The following is a 16,642-nucleotide window of genomic DNA, read 5'->3' as shown; positions in this document are numbered from 1 at the left end:
CTTTTAAAAGGCTACTTCTTCCATATTCCCACTCCCTAACTCAGTTTCAGCTATCCGGTTGTTTCCTTTATGTATTTCTTTTCTTCTGGCACAAATTGCAGGGTTTTTTCTTCTTTTCCTGATGCAAAGTCCAACCCTCCCCTCCCAACACCCCAAATGCAAACTCTGTAAGGGCAGAAAGGCAGAAACCATGTTCACCTGCTAGGGGGCAGTGCTTGCCAGGCTCTTAAGTAGTATCTGTAGGAGGAGCTGAATGAGGGAGTCAGAAGTACAGACGTACTAGTCTTCGAATATCTGTAGGGCTATCTATGGATTCACCTCAAGTTTCCAGAAGGTAAAACTTGGACAAGACAGAAGATGCACGAGGTACTTCAGCTAGATCCAAGGTCAGAGTCACTGTTGAGAACTGTAGGTGTACTGCAATCCCTCTGGCAACTCACGAGCCCATAAGCATCTCTGGTGAGGCCAGATGGCTCATTGGGCAGTGCACAGTACTGCTCCACTGGGAGGTGGGCCATACCACCTCCTCGTCCTACTGCACACATGTCTATTCTAGGACTTCCATGGATTCCATTTAGCTATCACAGAGGCTGCAACTGTAAACTAAGTTCCCTATTGAGATTTTGCTTTCTCCACCTCAACAATTCTTCTAACTCACTCTACCTCCTACAGAAACCCACAGAGCCTTCAAAGGAAGGCCAAGAAAACCTGGGTTATGATAGGAAAGCAGGATTGAGGCCAACAATTACAGTGTTTAGATTTCACTCAACTTTATTAAAAGTTAAAACCATAGAAACAAAAACTGAATGCACATACAGTAAGAAAGTGGGAAAATGGTTAAGTAGGAGAAAACAGAACAATATAGGAATTGTGATAACTGTGCTGAGCGGATAACTCTCCAACTCCTCCAACTCCAAAGGAACCCAGGCGCCATTGTAGGGAGCACATGCACTATGCTGGCAGACCTGTACTCTCTTCTACCACAGAGACTCCCAGAAACCTATAGGATGAAGCTCTGAAAAAAGACTGCAAACACCTTTAACCTGTCCCTTGACCAAAGGTGGCAGAAGTTCACCTGGACACAAAACTCATGCCAAGAGGGCAATAGTTCTCCCAATATCCACGTAAGAATGGTCAGTCACCACGTAAGAATGGTCAGTCACAACCTGGGTATTCTGATCCAAGATACTAAGTGGAGACAAACCACTCATAGATGGTAGGCTGCTGAGCAGCTGATTAAGAAACGTTGTCAAAGTGTGCCCACCAGAAGGTGAGAAGCAGAAAGTGGAGCCAAAGAAATAAACATCATCATTCCAAGTCACCGCCTGAGCCCAGGGACCATGAGGGAAGCAAGATGTGTAGCTGCCATCCCTGACTCTAGCACATCCTGAGTCTGTCAGTGCTCTGGTTTTGTGTCCGCAAAGCAGAGTGAACTGACCGCTCGGCCTGACCACCCCAAACCAGAATCACAGAGAGCCTTTGTGGAGAGGTCAGGACCTCAGAACTGCTGAAGGATCATTTTCCGCTTCAGGTCATGGCTGAACTTGTTCATCCTGAAGAGCTCACTGTCATAAAAAGCAGAGAGGTTGTGGATGTTGATCTGACGAGCCTAAAAAGAAGAAATGTCAAATGAGTCATCAGTGATGTGAGAATGGGCTCCAGGGTTTGCACAGAAGTCACGGTTCCAGTGCGTTTTCAGACACCATCACCTCCACTTACAGGAAGAAAAATAAATCCAGGTAGAGACTGACGAAGGGGCTGGAACTGGAGGACAGAGCTTCAATTCTGAGCTCCAACAGCTCCCTGTGTGAACTTGGGCAAGCTACTTGATTGCCCTGTGCCTGTCTCCACCTCTGTACAACGGGAAGACGGTAACACGACTTACTTCATTCACCTGCTATCAAGATTTTAAGTATACAAAACTGTACTCAGCTCATTGTATGAGCAGCATAAGTAGCTGCATCCAAAGCCCATGCACTTAATGACCCATCATGATAGAGCCCCCACAGGTGACTCTGACACCTCCCAAGGCAGCAAACCCTGACCCTCACTTCCTATCACGCCCATACCTTGTCCATCAAGTCCTTCTCAGGCACCTCAATAGTGTCCTGCTGGGCCCCAAAGCGGTTGCGTTGATATGTCACCTGCTCTGCTACTAACTGCTTCAGTATGAAGAGCAACAGCTCGTTGTTGTCACGCCGGAATGAAAGATAGCGGGAAAAAGTCTGCAGGAGAAAAGCCCAGTCAACGTATATGCCTAATTCTGAATTGGACCCCACATCTTTAAAATAAAATTAAAAAGAAAAGCCCAGTCAAACACCCCTTCCCCACCACTCCTGCCACGCCCACTTCACCACCTGCTCCAGCAGCCAGGTGGGGCGCTCCTGCTGCACCCAAACAACATGGTCAGGCCAAAGCCTCGGAAGCCCACCTGTGGCCTCCATTGCCCAGCTTGCCCTTCAGGCTCCAAAGGACCCGAGCCTCAGCTCACACCCACCTTCCGCATGCTGCGCATGACACTGAACTTCTGGGTGTCAATGAAGCTCTCCAGCATCACACGGATGGCCATGTTGACATCGTCTTCTATAACGTAGTCTCGCAGGTGGATACGTGCGTGGGCCTCTGCCATGCGGATCATGGACTCAATGTGCCGCACTGTAATGGGTATGCTGCCTGTCGCCTGAGGAGATACACAGTGTCATATCTTCCTCAGACAGGAAAGGAGGCAAGGAAAATAAAGAGGCACTTTAGCAGCCAGTGCCCAAACAAGTGCTCAGTTGAGCTGCCCAGTGAAAACACACTTCCCACTCTTGGAAGTGGGATGACAGCCAGTAGACACTGAATGCTTATGGCTTATCACTATGATGCCTGCACATTTCTGTTCCCACTAGCGGACTTCAGAGTCTGCTGTATTTGTGGCTAGCTGTATTGCTTACTGGCACATACTAACATCACACAAACCAGCGCAACGTAGGTAGGGAAAGAAAAATAATGGCTTCTATGAAAATTAAGTTGAGTGCTCTGAAAAGACCTGGTAAAATTAAAAGGCAAAACCAAACCAGGGTGCTGCTTGATTAGGTGTGGGTGAGACACAGTAAACGACAAGGATTCTGTGTTTCAATGGCTTGCAAGTTGACTTCTTGCTCCATTGCTAATGAACTAAATCTAGCTCAGATCTTGTGTTCATCTGGGTGAAGATTTATGGCAAGTCAAGATGCAACTTGATCGGCGGATAAACCCAGCCCTATACCAAGACAGACAAATGAACGCAAACTTAAGAGTTCATCTAAAACCACAGTATCCTTTTTTAAGGCCTGCTCTAGTTCCTTCTGGACTGATTGACCCCACCCCCTGCACACTGGTAAGAAAGCTCTGGTCATGTGTCCTCCTCTGCACCCAACTCCAGGTTCCACCCTGGCTCTCACCATAGACTCTTTCCTCAGGTCACTGTACATCTTGGCCACCTTGTCCTGGTCCATTTGGTTGAGCTTCGGATGCACCTTTTCCTTGGCATAGATGATGTACTTCTTCAGGACCTCCTGGGGCAGGGGCTCCACGCCGTATGTGTTGGGCATGGTGGGCTCTGGGGCACTGCCGTTGGCCAGCCCCTCTTCCTCCTTGTTGCTGGGGTGGTGTCTGATGTGGCTGCCAACCACAAAGCGGGCCAGCATCTCATCCTAAGACAAGACGTGAGAGGGCAGGTCTAAGGGTAGGCCAGTGTCGTGATGAAGGGATGTAAACTGGTTGGAAGAAAGGAAAAGCTGCAAGTGTGTCCTACAATGACACTCTCACAATAGCAGACCGACAACAACTACATGCTGGTCAGGTTTAGGTGCTGGGGGCATATCGGTAAACGTGATAGAGCTCTCAAAGAACTGACCTTCTTAAGGGAAGAGAGATAAACACAGTCCCAAAAATTAATTATGGCTGGGCACGGTGGCTCACGCCTGTAATCCCAGCACTTTGGGAGGCAGAGGCGAGAGGACTGCCTGGGCAACGTGGTGAGATATTGTCTCTATAATAAATCAAAAATTAGCCAGGCACGGTGGTGCGTGTCTGCAGTTTCAGCCACTTGGAAGGCTGAGGCAAAAGGATCATCTAAGCCCAGCAGGTCGAGGCTGCAGCGGCCATGAGTGTGCCACTGCACTCCAGTCTGGGTGACAGAATGAGACTCCGACTCAAAAAAAACCCCAAAAAACAACTAATTATGGAAAGTAACATGCTTAGAGGAAAAATAGGGTGATGGGATCAAGGGACCAAGGCAACGCCTCTAGCTAAGGTTGTCAGGCACAGTTCCCTGAAGAACACGTGAGCTGAGATGAGAATGATGACAGTCTAGGAGGGGAGAACAAAGCCTGCCAGGAGGAGGCAAGAGCACATTCCAGGTCCCAAGTTCTGGCCTTCCTGAGGGTGGAGGAAGGTGGATGAGGGAAGGGAGCAAGGAGGAGGAGGCAGCTGCAGAGATAGTCAGGGTTAGCTCAGAGAGGACTGTGGATTCTATTCTGATGACCATAGAAAGCTACAAACAGGTTGTTAAGAACAGGCACAGTCTGATCTATACCTCTAACTGAAGAACAGTCTAAATGGGCATGGGGGCTGGGAGACCAACTCAGATATGAGGAGGACCTCATGCCAGACAAGCAAGGGAAGTGGGCAGGCTCAGGAGCAGGGACCAATAGGACTTGACGGTGGACTGTGAATTATGCTAGGTGGGGGCTGGGAGGGACTGGTGAAGGAAGGAGGAATCAAGACAACTTCTGGACATAAGAAGAGACCAAGGGGCCAGGCTCGGTGGCTCAGCCTGTAATCCTAACACTTTGGGAGGCTGAGGCGAGAGGACTGCCTGAGCCCGCGGGTTAGAGACCTACCCGGGCAACTTGGCGAGCCCTCGTCTCTACAATAAAAAACTAGCCAGGCGTGGTAGCACACGCCTGTAGTTCCAGCTACTTGGAAGGCTGAGGCGGAAGGATCGCCGGAGCCCAGCAGGTTGAGGCTGCGGTGGCCGGGAATGTGCCACTACACTCCAGTCTGGGCGACAGAGTGAGACTCCTAACTCAAAAAAAAAAAAAAGAAGAGACCAAGGGAACAAGCCTGGAAACTAGGCCATGGCCCACGCAGCACTCCTCCCTGTGCCAGGCACACTCCAACCCTCACTCCAGGTCCCTAGGATGCATTGATGGAACCTGGGCACCCGGGGCTATACCTGTACTGGATCCACTGTGTCCCTCACCACACACAGGACATCGAAGCGTGAGATGATGGGCTCCGTGAGGTCCACATTCTCTGAGAAGGTCAGCGAGGGGTCGTAGCGCCCTCCTGAAACACAGAGAAAACTCCCCATCAGAGTGCATGCCCCACACTCTCATCTTCTCAACCTTAGGCCGCTTCTATGGCAGAAGGGGATGAGGATATTGGAAGAGGAACGATACAGGTAGATACTCAGCGCCTGCTATCTGTCAGGTATTCTGGACCAAAGACAGCCAAGAGGTTCCCTGAACAATGTCTGAAACAGCCTAATGTAGACAGAGGTATAACCGTTTCTCGGCGAGGAAAACCCAAGAATATGGCAAGTGACTGAGCCTGGGCAGTCAATTCACTTGCTGCTGAGACCAACAACCAACTCCATCCTGGCCAAAAGGAGGCCCCAATTTCTTCCATGTCTTCTGAGAAGAACATCCAAGGAGTTTCTGGGAACACAGCTCAGCAAGAAAGCCTAGGAGTCCTGGGTTCTCTCTCCACCCTTCCCCACTCCAGCAAGACACAGACACAGAGAGGAGAGGAACAGCTGCCCTTGCCTGATGGCTTCCTCAGATCGGCACCTCAGAACCTGTGACTGACCAAGGAGGCCCCATGGGCTCCAGATTCATGCAGGCAGGACAGGAGCTCTCTAGGTCTTGTGTCCCTACGTCCCACCCCGAGTCCCAGCAACCAAGGCCGGCATACCTATGGGGTTGGCGGCAGCAATGACAGTGCAGCGAGCCTGCAAGGAGGTGACAATACCAGCCTTCGAGATGGATATGCTTTGTTGCTCCATAGCCTCGTGGATACTGGTTCTGTCCTGGTCGTTCATCTATGAGAGGTTCAAATGGCCAGCCCTTAGCATGACTCTCGCTCCAACGTGCACTGTTAACATTTCCGCTCCCTGAGGTCCAAGCCCACACACCCTGGATTCCATCAGCCTACGTGGTCCACGGACCTACCTTGTCAAATTCATCAATCAGACACACTCCTCGGTCAGCCAGAACCAGGGCCCCAGCCTCTAAGGTCCACTCCCTGCTGACAGGATGCCGCTGGACATAGGCTGTGAGGCCCACGGCTGACGCCCCCTGGCCAGTGGTGAAGATGGCTCGGCTTGACACCTTCTCAATATACTTGAGAAACTGAGATTTCGCTGTGCCAGGGTCTCCACACAAGAGCACATTGATGTCACCTCGCACTTTGTGCTTACCACCTGTAAGAGACAGGGATGTGAGAGAATGGGAAAGAAGGGGACGAGAACGCGGCTGGAGGTCTACCAATTCCTTGAACTGCCTGTTAGGACAGCAAAGGTAGTCTGTTGAGAAAGGGATGTTAGAAGTAATCCCGCTCTGGGCACTTAACATGCACAGGTACATGGGAGACATGCACACTATATCCTTTGTGAATATTAAAAACCAGAAATAATCTTAGTGGTCTTCAGGTAGAGGGCTAATACTATGCACAGAGGGTGACACAGTCATTTAAAAGAATGTACTTCTCCGTATACACTAACAAAAAGATGCCCAAAATGTGCTACTGAGCAGGAAGAGCTTAGCTCGATATATCAACGTATATCACTATGTACACAAGAGACACATTTATCAATATAAAAGAGTATGTGTCTCAGGAAATCCTGCATCTGCCCACAAGTTTACATGAATGGCCACACAAAGGTCTGGGAGCATGCACACCAAGGTGACTGGGGTTGACCTATGGGAGGGGACTAGGATGAGAAAGGTAGTCAGTGGTGACAGTATTTTTTTTCCCCCTTTGGAGTCTCACTCTGTCGCCCAGGCTAGAGTGTAGCGGCATGCTCGCGGCCACCTCAGTCTCGACCTGCTGGGCTCAGGCGATCCTTTCATCTCAGCCTTCCAAGTAGCTGGAACTACAGGCACGCACCATAATTGCATGGCTAATTTTTTATTTATTGTAAATACAAGATCTCACCAAGTTGCCCTGGCTGGTCTCGAACCCCTGGACTCAGGCAATCCTCTCGCCTCAATCTCCCAGAGTGTTGGGATTACAGGCTTGAGCCACCGCGCCCAGCCCATGGTGACAGTCTTATCTGTGACTTTTAATATTTTATGAAAATGTAAATACATATTTATATCACTTTTGTAGTTAATTTTGTAAAAGATAAAACATTTTAAAAATTAAAGAAAGGGAAACAAAAATGAATTTAGTCAAATCACAAAAGCAGGCAGCTGTGGCTCAAAGGACAGACTCTGGCTACCTGACAGTCCGATGCCTGGGACACCCCAACTATGGGCTACCCTCTCCCCATGATGAATGAGTCAAATCCACTCCAGTCATCTTCTCGGGTCTTTTTTCTCCCCAGCACCCAGGCTTTAAAAACACTGTGTCCAGCCTTGTCCATCACTGAGAATGATGGTTCCCCAAAGAGAAAGCTGTGAAAATTCCTGTGGAGGAAAGGTGGGTGGTATCTGTGGCTGCTCACCTGGGTTTTTGGGTTCCCCTCCAAACAGAGCCAGAGCCAGGCCTCTCTTGATATCTTCGTGCCCATAGATGGAAGGAGCAATACTGGCAAAGATCTGAGAAAAGGGAGGGAGACCAATGGGAACAAGAGCCCAATATGCAGAGTAGGCTACCCACCTACTCTGGCCTCAGAAACATGACATTCCCAGCTCAAAACACCCATTCCACCCATGGCTGCCACCAACCCATCAAGACCTGATATCAAGCCCTGCCCTAATTCTTGGCCTTTTGATTAGTTGGCTCTTTCCAACAATCCAAACTTTAGAGCTGAAAAGAACCTTGGTCTGATCCCCCAATTCTGTCATATTTCAGAAAAGACTTTCCCAAAATCCCTGTGGCAAAAGTGTGGGCTTGGACCACATAAACACGAAGCATATCATGGCGCTACCTTACCCTGAACCTGTCTCCTCTCATGTAAGAGAGAGACAACAACCAACTCACAAAGGGTAAGCACCACATGTGACAGTTCGTACAAGTGCCTACCTTACGGCAGGGTTATGATAACGCACCAGAGCAAAAGTGAGAGCACGAGCAAGAAAAAGAGAGCCAAGCATGCAAGATCCGCATGAACTTTATAGACAGAAGTCAAGATATCAAAGAAATGTCTTGCTTGAAAAGATACTTCCAGCTACACCTGTGGCACAGCTGTGCTTTGACTATAGTCCCAACCTTCATGCCTTCCTGTGCTGGCGGACTCTGCAGGAGCAGTCGCTTCCCCATACATCCCTACTTTATAGGACAGACCAAGAGCTAGAAAGCACCAGGTCGCCGGGGGAGGTGGGCAATGAAGCAGGAAAATGAGCACTGAAAGTGGAGAGGGAAACCAGGCGCAGTTGGCTGTAGTCTATAATCCCTGCCCTTTGGGAGGCTGAGGCGAGAGGATTGCCTGAGCCCAGGGATTTGAGACCAGCCTGGGCAACTTGGCAAGACCTCGTCTCTACAATAAATAAAAAAATTAGCTGGGTTTGGTGGTGTACGCCTGTAGCTCTAGCTACTTGGAAGGCTGAGGCGGAAGGATCATCTGAGCCCAGCAGATTGAGGCTGTGGTGGCCGTGAGCGTGCCACTGCACTCTAGCCTGAGTGACAGTGTGACTCTGACTCAAAAACAAAAGTGGAGAGGGAGATACATCCCCACTGGGCTGGATTCTTCATGCCCTACCTACATAGCCAAATTCATGCAGATTTAGAAACATCTCTAAACACTATTTCCCACTGAAAGGAAATAACAATTCCCACAGGGCTTTTTGGAGAAGTGGCTGACTCCAGGTCTAGGCAAGAAATGTACAAGAGGAGCCTGTAGTATCTTCTACCAGAAAGCAAAAAAGTGCTTAAAGGCCATGTCAATAGGACTCGGGAGCCAAAATAATTAGGTTCATGCTGGCAAAAAAACAGAATACTCTGAGGATCAGTAAGGATGACAACTGCCATGCTGAAACCTCAATGACATACAAGTCCATTCATTTGTTAATGATACTTACTGGTCACATAGGAACCAATCATTATTTAAAAACCTGGTAAGTAGGCCAGAAGCAGTGGCTCACGCCTATAATTCCAGCACTTTGGGAGGCTGAGGTGAAAGGATTGCCTGAGCCCACAAGTTCAAGACCAGCTTGCGTAACTTGGTGAGACCTCCTCTCTACAATAAATCAAAGAATTAGCCAGGTGGGGTGGTGTGTGCCTGTAGTTCCAGCTACTTGGAAGGCTGGGGTGGAAGGACCACCTGAGCCCAGAAGATCAAGGTTGCAGTGGCTATGAGCTTGCCACTGCACTCTAGCCTGGGTGACAGTGAGACTCCTACTTAAAAAGAAAAAAAAAAAAGACAAAAAAACTGGTAAATAAAAGAAAACATTCAAGCATGTATCTTGCTTATTCCTGCCTAGGGGTAACCAAATAGTTAATGAAGAAAAGTTCCTCTTTATAGAAATCTCCTGGCAAATGAAGCATTTAGAATCAAAATATCCTCATTTTGCAACCCCCAATGAATTAATAGATTCAGTCAATGATCATCAATGGTCGCTAACATCACAGACAACCTGTGCCTCCTGGTGGATGTCCACCTATGAAGTAGTCTTGCCATGAACCCACACCCAAAAAGAGGGGGAAAAAAAAAAACCTGAGTCTGACTAAACTTCTGTATCTGCCAATTTACATAAAACACAGGTGGCAGAGGACACTTGTATGTTTAATGAGGACATAATCTGCAACATCTTGACTGTGGAAAGTTCAACAGGACAAACAACCTGTTTTCTTCCACAAAAAAACTGCAAGGAGAAAAAGAAGAGACCTAAAGATTATGAGACTTGAGAGATCGACAAATCACAATATGTGGACTTTATTTGGATACAGACTCTAAGAAGCTGTAATAAAGGGGGAAAGGTAAAAAATAATCAAAGAAGTGTGAACACCAACCAAGCATCTGATATTAAGAAATTGCTAATTATCTTTTAAGGTGACATAATGGTATTATTGTTAGACTTTCTAATAAGAGCCTTTTCTTTTAGAAAAACACACTGATGTAGCTATAAATAAAATGGCATGCCTGGAATCTGCCTCAAAATATACTGAGGGTGAGTGGATTGGGGGTACTGAGGAAACATAATAAAGGTGGAAGGAAATAAAATAATCAGAGAAATGTGAACACCAACCAAGCATCTGATATTAAGAAATTGTTAATTATCTTTTAAGGTGAGATAACGGTATTGTTGTTACATTTTCTAATAAGAGCCTTTTCTTTTAGAAAAACACACTGATGTAGCTACAATGAAATGGTATGCCTGGAATTCATCTCAAAATATACTGAGGGTAAGTGGATTGGGGTACTGAGGAAACATGATTGGCTGTGACTCTGACAGTTCTAAGAAGCTGGGTAAAGGATAGTGCTATGGTTTGAATGTGTCCCCCCAAAAGCATGTGTCCAGAAACTTAATCCCCAATGTAAGGTGGGATTTGCCCCTGAGGGCACTGCCCTCATGAATGGAGGATTATTGCGCCATCAATGTTTGGAAGGATTGGGTTCCCTGTAAGAGGATGAGTTTGGCCTCCTCTTGCACGCGCCCACTCTCTCTCTCTCTCTCCTTCCCTCACCATGTGAAAATGCAGCGAAAAGGACCACACCACATGCTGACCCCTCATTCTTGGGCTTCCCAGCCTTCAGAACCATGAGTCAATACATTTCTGCTCATTATAAATCACCCAGTATATATTCTATTATAGCAACACAGAATGGACTAAGACCGATAGAGGCTCATTACACTATTCCATGTGCATGCTTGAAATTTTCTCTAGGACGGGCTCGGTAGCTCAGCCTGTAATCCTAGCGCTTTGGGAGGCCAAGGCGAGTGGATTGCCTGAGCCCGCAGGTTTGAGACCCACCCGGGCAACTTGGTGAGACCTCATCTCTACAATAAATCAATAACTAGCCCGGTGTAGTAGCGCGCACCTGTATTTCTGGCTACATGGAAGGCTGAGGCGGAAGGATCCTCGGAGGCCAAGGTCAAGGCTTCGGTGGCCAGGAGCATGCCACTGCCCTCCAGCCTGGGTGACAGAGTGAGACTCCAACTCAAAAAAAAAAGGTTCTCTAATAAAAAGTTTTAAAATGTGGACCAGGCCTCATGTTAGGCAGAGAGTGCCTACAGAGCTCACAGTAACCAGATAACTCACAAACTGTAACTATGAAGGAGAGGTGGCACTATACAGTCTCCAGGAACATGGATTCTGAAGTCACACTACTGCTGAGATTGAAATCCTGGATCTGGCTACTTGTTATGTGACCACAAACAATACATAACCCTAAAAAAGGCATAGATGAAAACTACATCATAAGACTGTTGCTACCTAGAAAACGACATCATAGACTGTTGCTATTTATTTAAACTAGATGGAACCAAGCAATACTAAGTGCTCGGTAAATCTAATAATACCTTTATCAAGCCCTTACTTTGTGTTGAGGGTGCTGGGAAGACAGTCCTCCAAGGACCTCTCATGCTCTCAGACCTACTGCTGGGTGTGCCAAGTCCTTGACTTCTCTTTCCCCATTTCTCAGTGTTTTTGTAGTGAGCATCCTTGCAGGATGAGGTAATGTCTCCCTCCAGGACAGGAGCAGGCCATTTTCCTGCTTGCTATGCAGGGCAGACTCTACAAGCTCAGTCCTTCTGTAAGGCAACCACTGCACCCTATGGGACAGGAGGGATAGGGGAGTGAACAAGCAAATGCTTATGCTGCCTGCTGTGCCCTCTGCCACTGACTCAGCTAATCCATGAGAGAATAACAGACTAACACAATGACTGAAAAGTGGGGGCAGAATCAAGCCATGACCTGCCAGGGAATTAACAGCACTTTCCACAGATTATCTCATTTAATCTTTGTAATAACCCTGGTCTCCTTCCATTCTACAAAGGAGGAAACCAAGGCTCAGATCAAACCATTTTCTGCTAGATGACTGAGAAAAGACTTGACCCAGATACACCTGAATCTAAAGCTCATGCTCCCAAGAGCTCTAGGTGCACTGCTTCCCATTATTCCTTAGTCTCCCTACCTAGTAAACTGGGATAAAATGTCCACCTGAATGAATACTGTGAGCTCTGCCCAGAAAATGGGAATAAAATACCTGTATGGGTACTGTGAACAAGAAATAATGTGTGTAAAATACCTAAAGTGCTAGGTTCAAAATCCATTTTCATCCTACCTACTGGTTCTTTATGCTTTCTGCAGACACTGTCACAAGCTCTTATATTCAGTTTTTGTGCAAACTGATTAATTTTTTTATTTTTTGAGTGGAGTCTCACTCTGTTGCCCAGGCTGGAGTGCAGTGGCACACTCACAGCCACCCCAGCACTGACCTGCTGGGCTCCAGCAATCCTTCCGCCTCAGCCTCCCAAGTAGCCGGAACTACAAGTACATGCTACCATTCCTGGATAATTTTTGATTTATTGTAGAGATGAGGTCTCGTCAGATTGCCTAGGCTGGTCTCAAACCCTTGGGCTCAGGCAATTCACTCGCCTCAGCCTCCCAAAGTGCTGGGATTCCAGGCTGAGCCACCGAGCCCCATCCAAATTGATTAGTTTTTTAACAACCTGCAATAATGACAGCTAGCTACAGCACTTGCCAATAGCCAAACATTTTGTATGTACTAATTTACTTAATTAATCTTTTTAACAACTCTGAATAGATATTCTTATTCTTTTTTTTTTTTTTGAGTTGGAGTCTTACTCTGTCACCCAGGCTGGAGTACAGTGGTATGCTCACAGTCACCGCAGCCTTGACCTGTTGGGCTCAGGTGATCCTTCTACCTCAGTTTTCCAAGTAGCTGGAACTACAGGCACATGCCACCACACCTGGCTAAATTTTATTTATTTATTGTAGAGATGAGATATCACTAAGTTGCCCAGGCTGTTCTTAAACCCGTGGGCTCAGGCAATCCTCTCACCTCGGTCTCCCAAAGTGCTGGGATTATAGGCATGAGCCAGCATACCCAGCCTTATCCTCTCATTTTTAATAGCTACAGGCAACTCATTTGATCATACTTAAGGATTAAACCAAAACTCAAGCCTAGAAGTCTGGCTTCAGACGGCATGCTTCTATTAATTCTTTAACATCGAAGTTTCAGACATGACACCTCTAATACTTCACCCCATCAATGTACAAGGTCCATAAAATCAAATGACCATGGAAAGAAGGCAGGGCCGTGAATCTGAATTAACCAGACTAGAGAGAAGATAAGAGTGGGGGATGGAGAAAACTGGAGGGCGCAGGCCCTGCCTGAAAGGGCAGCTGTCCCTTGGCTCCAGTCAATGTTGTCAGAGAGGAATACAAACCCAGCACCCACAGATCTTGGATTTTCAAAAATCCAGGTACCCAGATTTTTATATGAATCTCCTAATTCCCAAAGGATAATAACTAAGCCAAAACTAAACAAAAAGAAGTCATCTGGAGAAGCCTGCAAGGTGAAGAAGACTGACATCAACTGACAACCAAGTGTGGGAAAAAGGCACTCAGGTGACACAAATAGGAGGCATCACGGCATGGGAGTGGGGCAGAGCCACCTACATATGGTGAACATGTCATTCTGGAGGTTGTGGCTCAAGAGACACAAGGGGACAGCCTGGACAGATACCTTGTTAGAGCCCAGGCATGCTGTGCCTGTCACACTCTCACCTATAGGTCTCTAGTCTCCTCAATCAGCAAAGTGGGAGATCAGTGGCTGAAGGTCACAGGAAAGGGAAAGAAGGTGCTAGCAGAGTGTTCTGGAAGTACAATGCTCCTTTAGCATGTTAGACACATGTGCAGGTAAGCATGCACTCCTTTGTACACATGGAGTCCAACTACTTGGGGACTGCAAGGTAACAGCAGGGCCAAGTCCACCCAAGCCTAAAGAAACTGCCACAGCCAGGCTCGGTGGCTCAGCCTGTAATCCCGCGCTTTGGGAGCCCGTGGGTTCAAGACCCGACTGGGCAACTTGGTGAGACCTCATCTCTACAAAAATTAGCTGGGCGTGGTTGCGCACATCTGTAGTTCCAGCTACTTAGAAGGCTGAGGCGGAAGGATCGCCGGAGCCCAGCAGGTTGAGCCTACAGTGGGCGGGAGCGGCCACTGCACTCCAGTCTGGGCAACAGAGTGAGACTCCAACTCAAAAAAAAAGAAACTGCCTCAAACACTCAAATGAGATTCTGAAAAGTGTCCATCATGGTGGTACTCATGATCCTCTGTGGATGGGGAGGGTAGGAGAGTGGGAAGCAAACAATCATTTGCCCCAGCTTTCTTTCTCTGTATAACTGACTTCCTAGCATGCAAAAGTACACGAAAAGATCTTATTTCTTTCCTTTCTTCTTATCAGGGACCCAAGTAAAATTAAGCTCTATGAGGGCAAGGATTCTGTCTGACTTACCCACCACTACATCCCCAGAACTTGGCCATAGAGAGTATGAAGGAAATGAATGTGTGTTGACGGAACTGAAGCTCTTATCCACCCAAGGCCGGAGAAACACGTCTCTTCTATGGGAACCCTACATCTTGGCAGACTAGGTGACATGGCCCAGCTCAGTACTCCAACACAGAGCTGGGGAAGAACTGGCACTACCTCCAATCTTTGCCAGGGAAGCATTTCCAGAGCTCTCTTGAACAAACATAATAATGTGCAAATAAAACAAACAGTCGCACCTCTATGGCCATGGAGCTATTGTACATTAACTTCCCTTTCATCCCCTGACTAAAAGAAAGATCAGAGATAATTTTGGGGGGTGGGAAGGGAGACAACAAGAACAAACATGCTCAAAATTAATTTTCCAGGGCAAGAAAAGGCAAGAACCTAGAGAAATCCTGAACATCAAGCCAACTTTCACTGGGCCTACAAATGTCAGATGCTTCTTCATTCCTACTGAGTTTACTGCTGTATCCTGCAGCAGCTTCTCACCATGGACACAAAGTAAAGAGCTTTGCAACACAAAGTCCTCTGCCTACTTAGAGAAAATGCTTCAAGGAGTAAAGGAGGAAACAGAATAGACTAAAGGTGAAGGTTAATGGAGACAATCACAGCTGTGCCAAAGAGGAACCCAAAACAGAGAAGCTCAGCAGGGTTCAAGGGAAGGTGGAAGGTAGATGGAGAAAAAGAGAAACGATCAGCCTGCCTGCAGCTTAATGCAGTTCTCCTCATCATTGCATTCTCCATTCATTCACAGGCACCGAATGCCTCCTCCAGGCAGGGTCTGCAGACAGAGGAGACCCAGCCAGCCTTAGCTCCTATCCCTAGGGGTTGTAAACCTAGGGAGTTTACAGATCTCAAAAGGAAATGACCCAGTTTGCTGAACAACCCAACTGGAATCTGAATTGTAAGTTGCCTGAGGGTCTGGTTCTAAAACAGAGTGAAGGCAAAGAGAGCTAAATTGCACTTTCAGCGAGACCTCATCTCTATAATAAATCAAAAAATCAGCCGGGCTTGGCACGCGCCTGTAATTCTGGCTACTTGGAAGGCTGAGGCGGAAGGATCGCCAGAGCCCAGTAGGTTGAGGCTGCGATGGCCGGGAGCGGCCACTGCACTCCAGTCTGGGCGACAGAGTGAGACTCCAACTCAAAATAACAACAACAACAAAAAAACCAAACAAGGCCAGGTGCAGTGGCTCACTCCTATTATTTCAGCACTTTGGGAGGCTGAGGCAGAACTGCCTGAGCCCAAGAGTTCGAGACCAGACTGGGCAACATAGTGAGACCTTGTCTCTACAAAAATAAAAAAAAAATCAGCTGGACATGGTGGCATGTGCTGGCAGTCCCAGCTACTTGGGAAGCTGAGGTGGAAGGATCGCCTGAGCCCAGGAGTTTGATCGTTCCACTGAACTCCAGCCTGGGTGACAGAGTGAGACCTCGACTCAAAAAAAAAAAAAAACAACCCAACAAATAAACCACATACACACAACTCAAATAGAACACTGTGTTGAGAAAAAGAGAGGGAAAGAAGAGAATGAAGACGGGGAGACCAGTGAGCTTGAGAACATGGATCAACGTGGGGGCAGGATGGAGGCTGAGTAAGAGAAGTGGCTTACAGGAATAGAAATGTAACACTCTATTTAAGTAATCTGTACTTCTGCAACATGAATGCCTATCTCCTCATGCTTCAGTAAAACTGTCTAGGTTTAAAAAAACACCCAGGCTTGGTGGCTCGGCCTGGAATCCCAGCATTTTGGGAGGCTGAGGCAAATGGACTGCCTGAGACCACAGATTTGAGACTAGCCCGGGCAACTTGGTGAGACTTCATCTCTACAATAAAACAAAAAGCGGGGCGTGGTAGTATGTACCTGTAGTTCCAGCTACTTAAAAAGCTAAGGCAAGCCGGGCTCGGTGGCTCAGCCTGTAATCCCGCGCCTTGGGAGGCTGAGGTGAGTGGATTGCCTGAGCTCGAGGGTTCAAGACCCGCCTGGGC

The 16,642-nt window shown here is 47.5% G+C and overlaps 1 protein-coding gene across 2 annotated transcripts in view; it reads right to left on the bottom strand.

Moving 5' to 3' along the window:
- Window positions 1-745: 745 nt before the first annotated feature.
- MCM2 (minichromosome maintenance complex component 2) overlaps window positions 746-16,642 on the bottom strand; it is a 26,801-nt gene continuing 10,904 nt past the window's right edge. Inside the window, exons 9-16 of one of the 2 annotated variants that reach the window (XM_008056850.1) lie at window positions 7,697-7,790; window positions 6,201-6,451; window positions 5,944-6,070; window positions 5,204-5,316; window positions 3,426-3,677; window positions 2,498-2,680; window positions 2,070-2,225; window positions 746-1,609 (exon numbers count right to left, since the gene is read on the bottom strand). In XM_008056850.1, the coding sequence (XP_008055041.1) occupies window positions 1,499-1,609; window positions 2,070-2,225; window positions 2,498-2,680; window positions 3,426-3,677; window positions 5,204-5,316; window positions 5,944-6,070; window positions 6,201-6,451; window positions 7,697-7,790 (1,287 nt within the window). In that variant the 3' untranslated portion in view covers window positions 746-1,498. The remainder of the gene's footprint in view (window positions 1,610-2,069; window positions 2,226-2,497; window positions 2,681-3,425; window positions 3,678-5,203; window positions 5,317-5,943; window positions 6,071-6,200; window positions 6,452-7,696; window positions 7,791-16,642) is intronic. The other variant, XM_008056851.2, reaches the window with a different exon arrangement.

Source organism: Carlito syrichta, unplaced genomic scaffold, assembly GCF_000164805.1.
Source record: "Carlito syrichta isolate Samal-C Ts95f unplaced genomic scaffold, Tarsius_syrichta-2.0.1 Scaffold302558, whole genome shotgun sequence".
Taxonomy (NCBI): Eukaryota; Metazoa; Chordata; class Mammalia; order Primates; family Tarsiidae; genus Carlito; species Carlito syrichta.
Note: the sequence above shows the minus strand (reverse complement) of the source record. Positions and strands in the feature narration are given on the sequence as shown.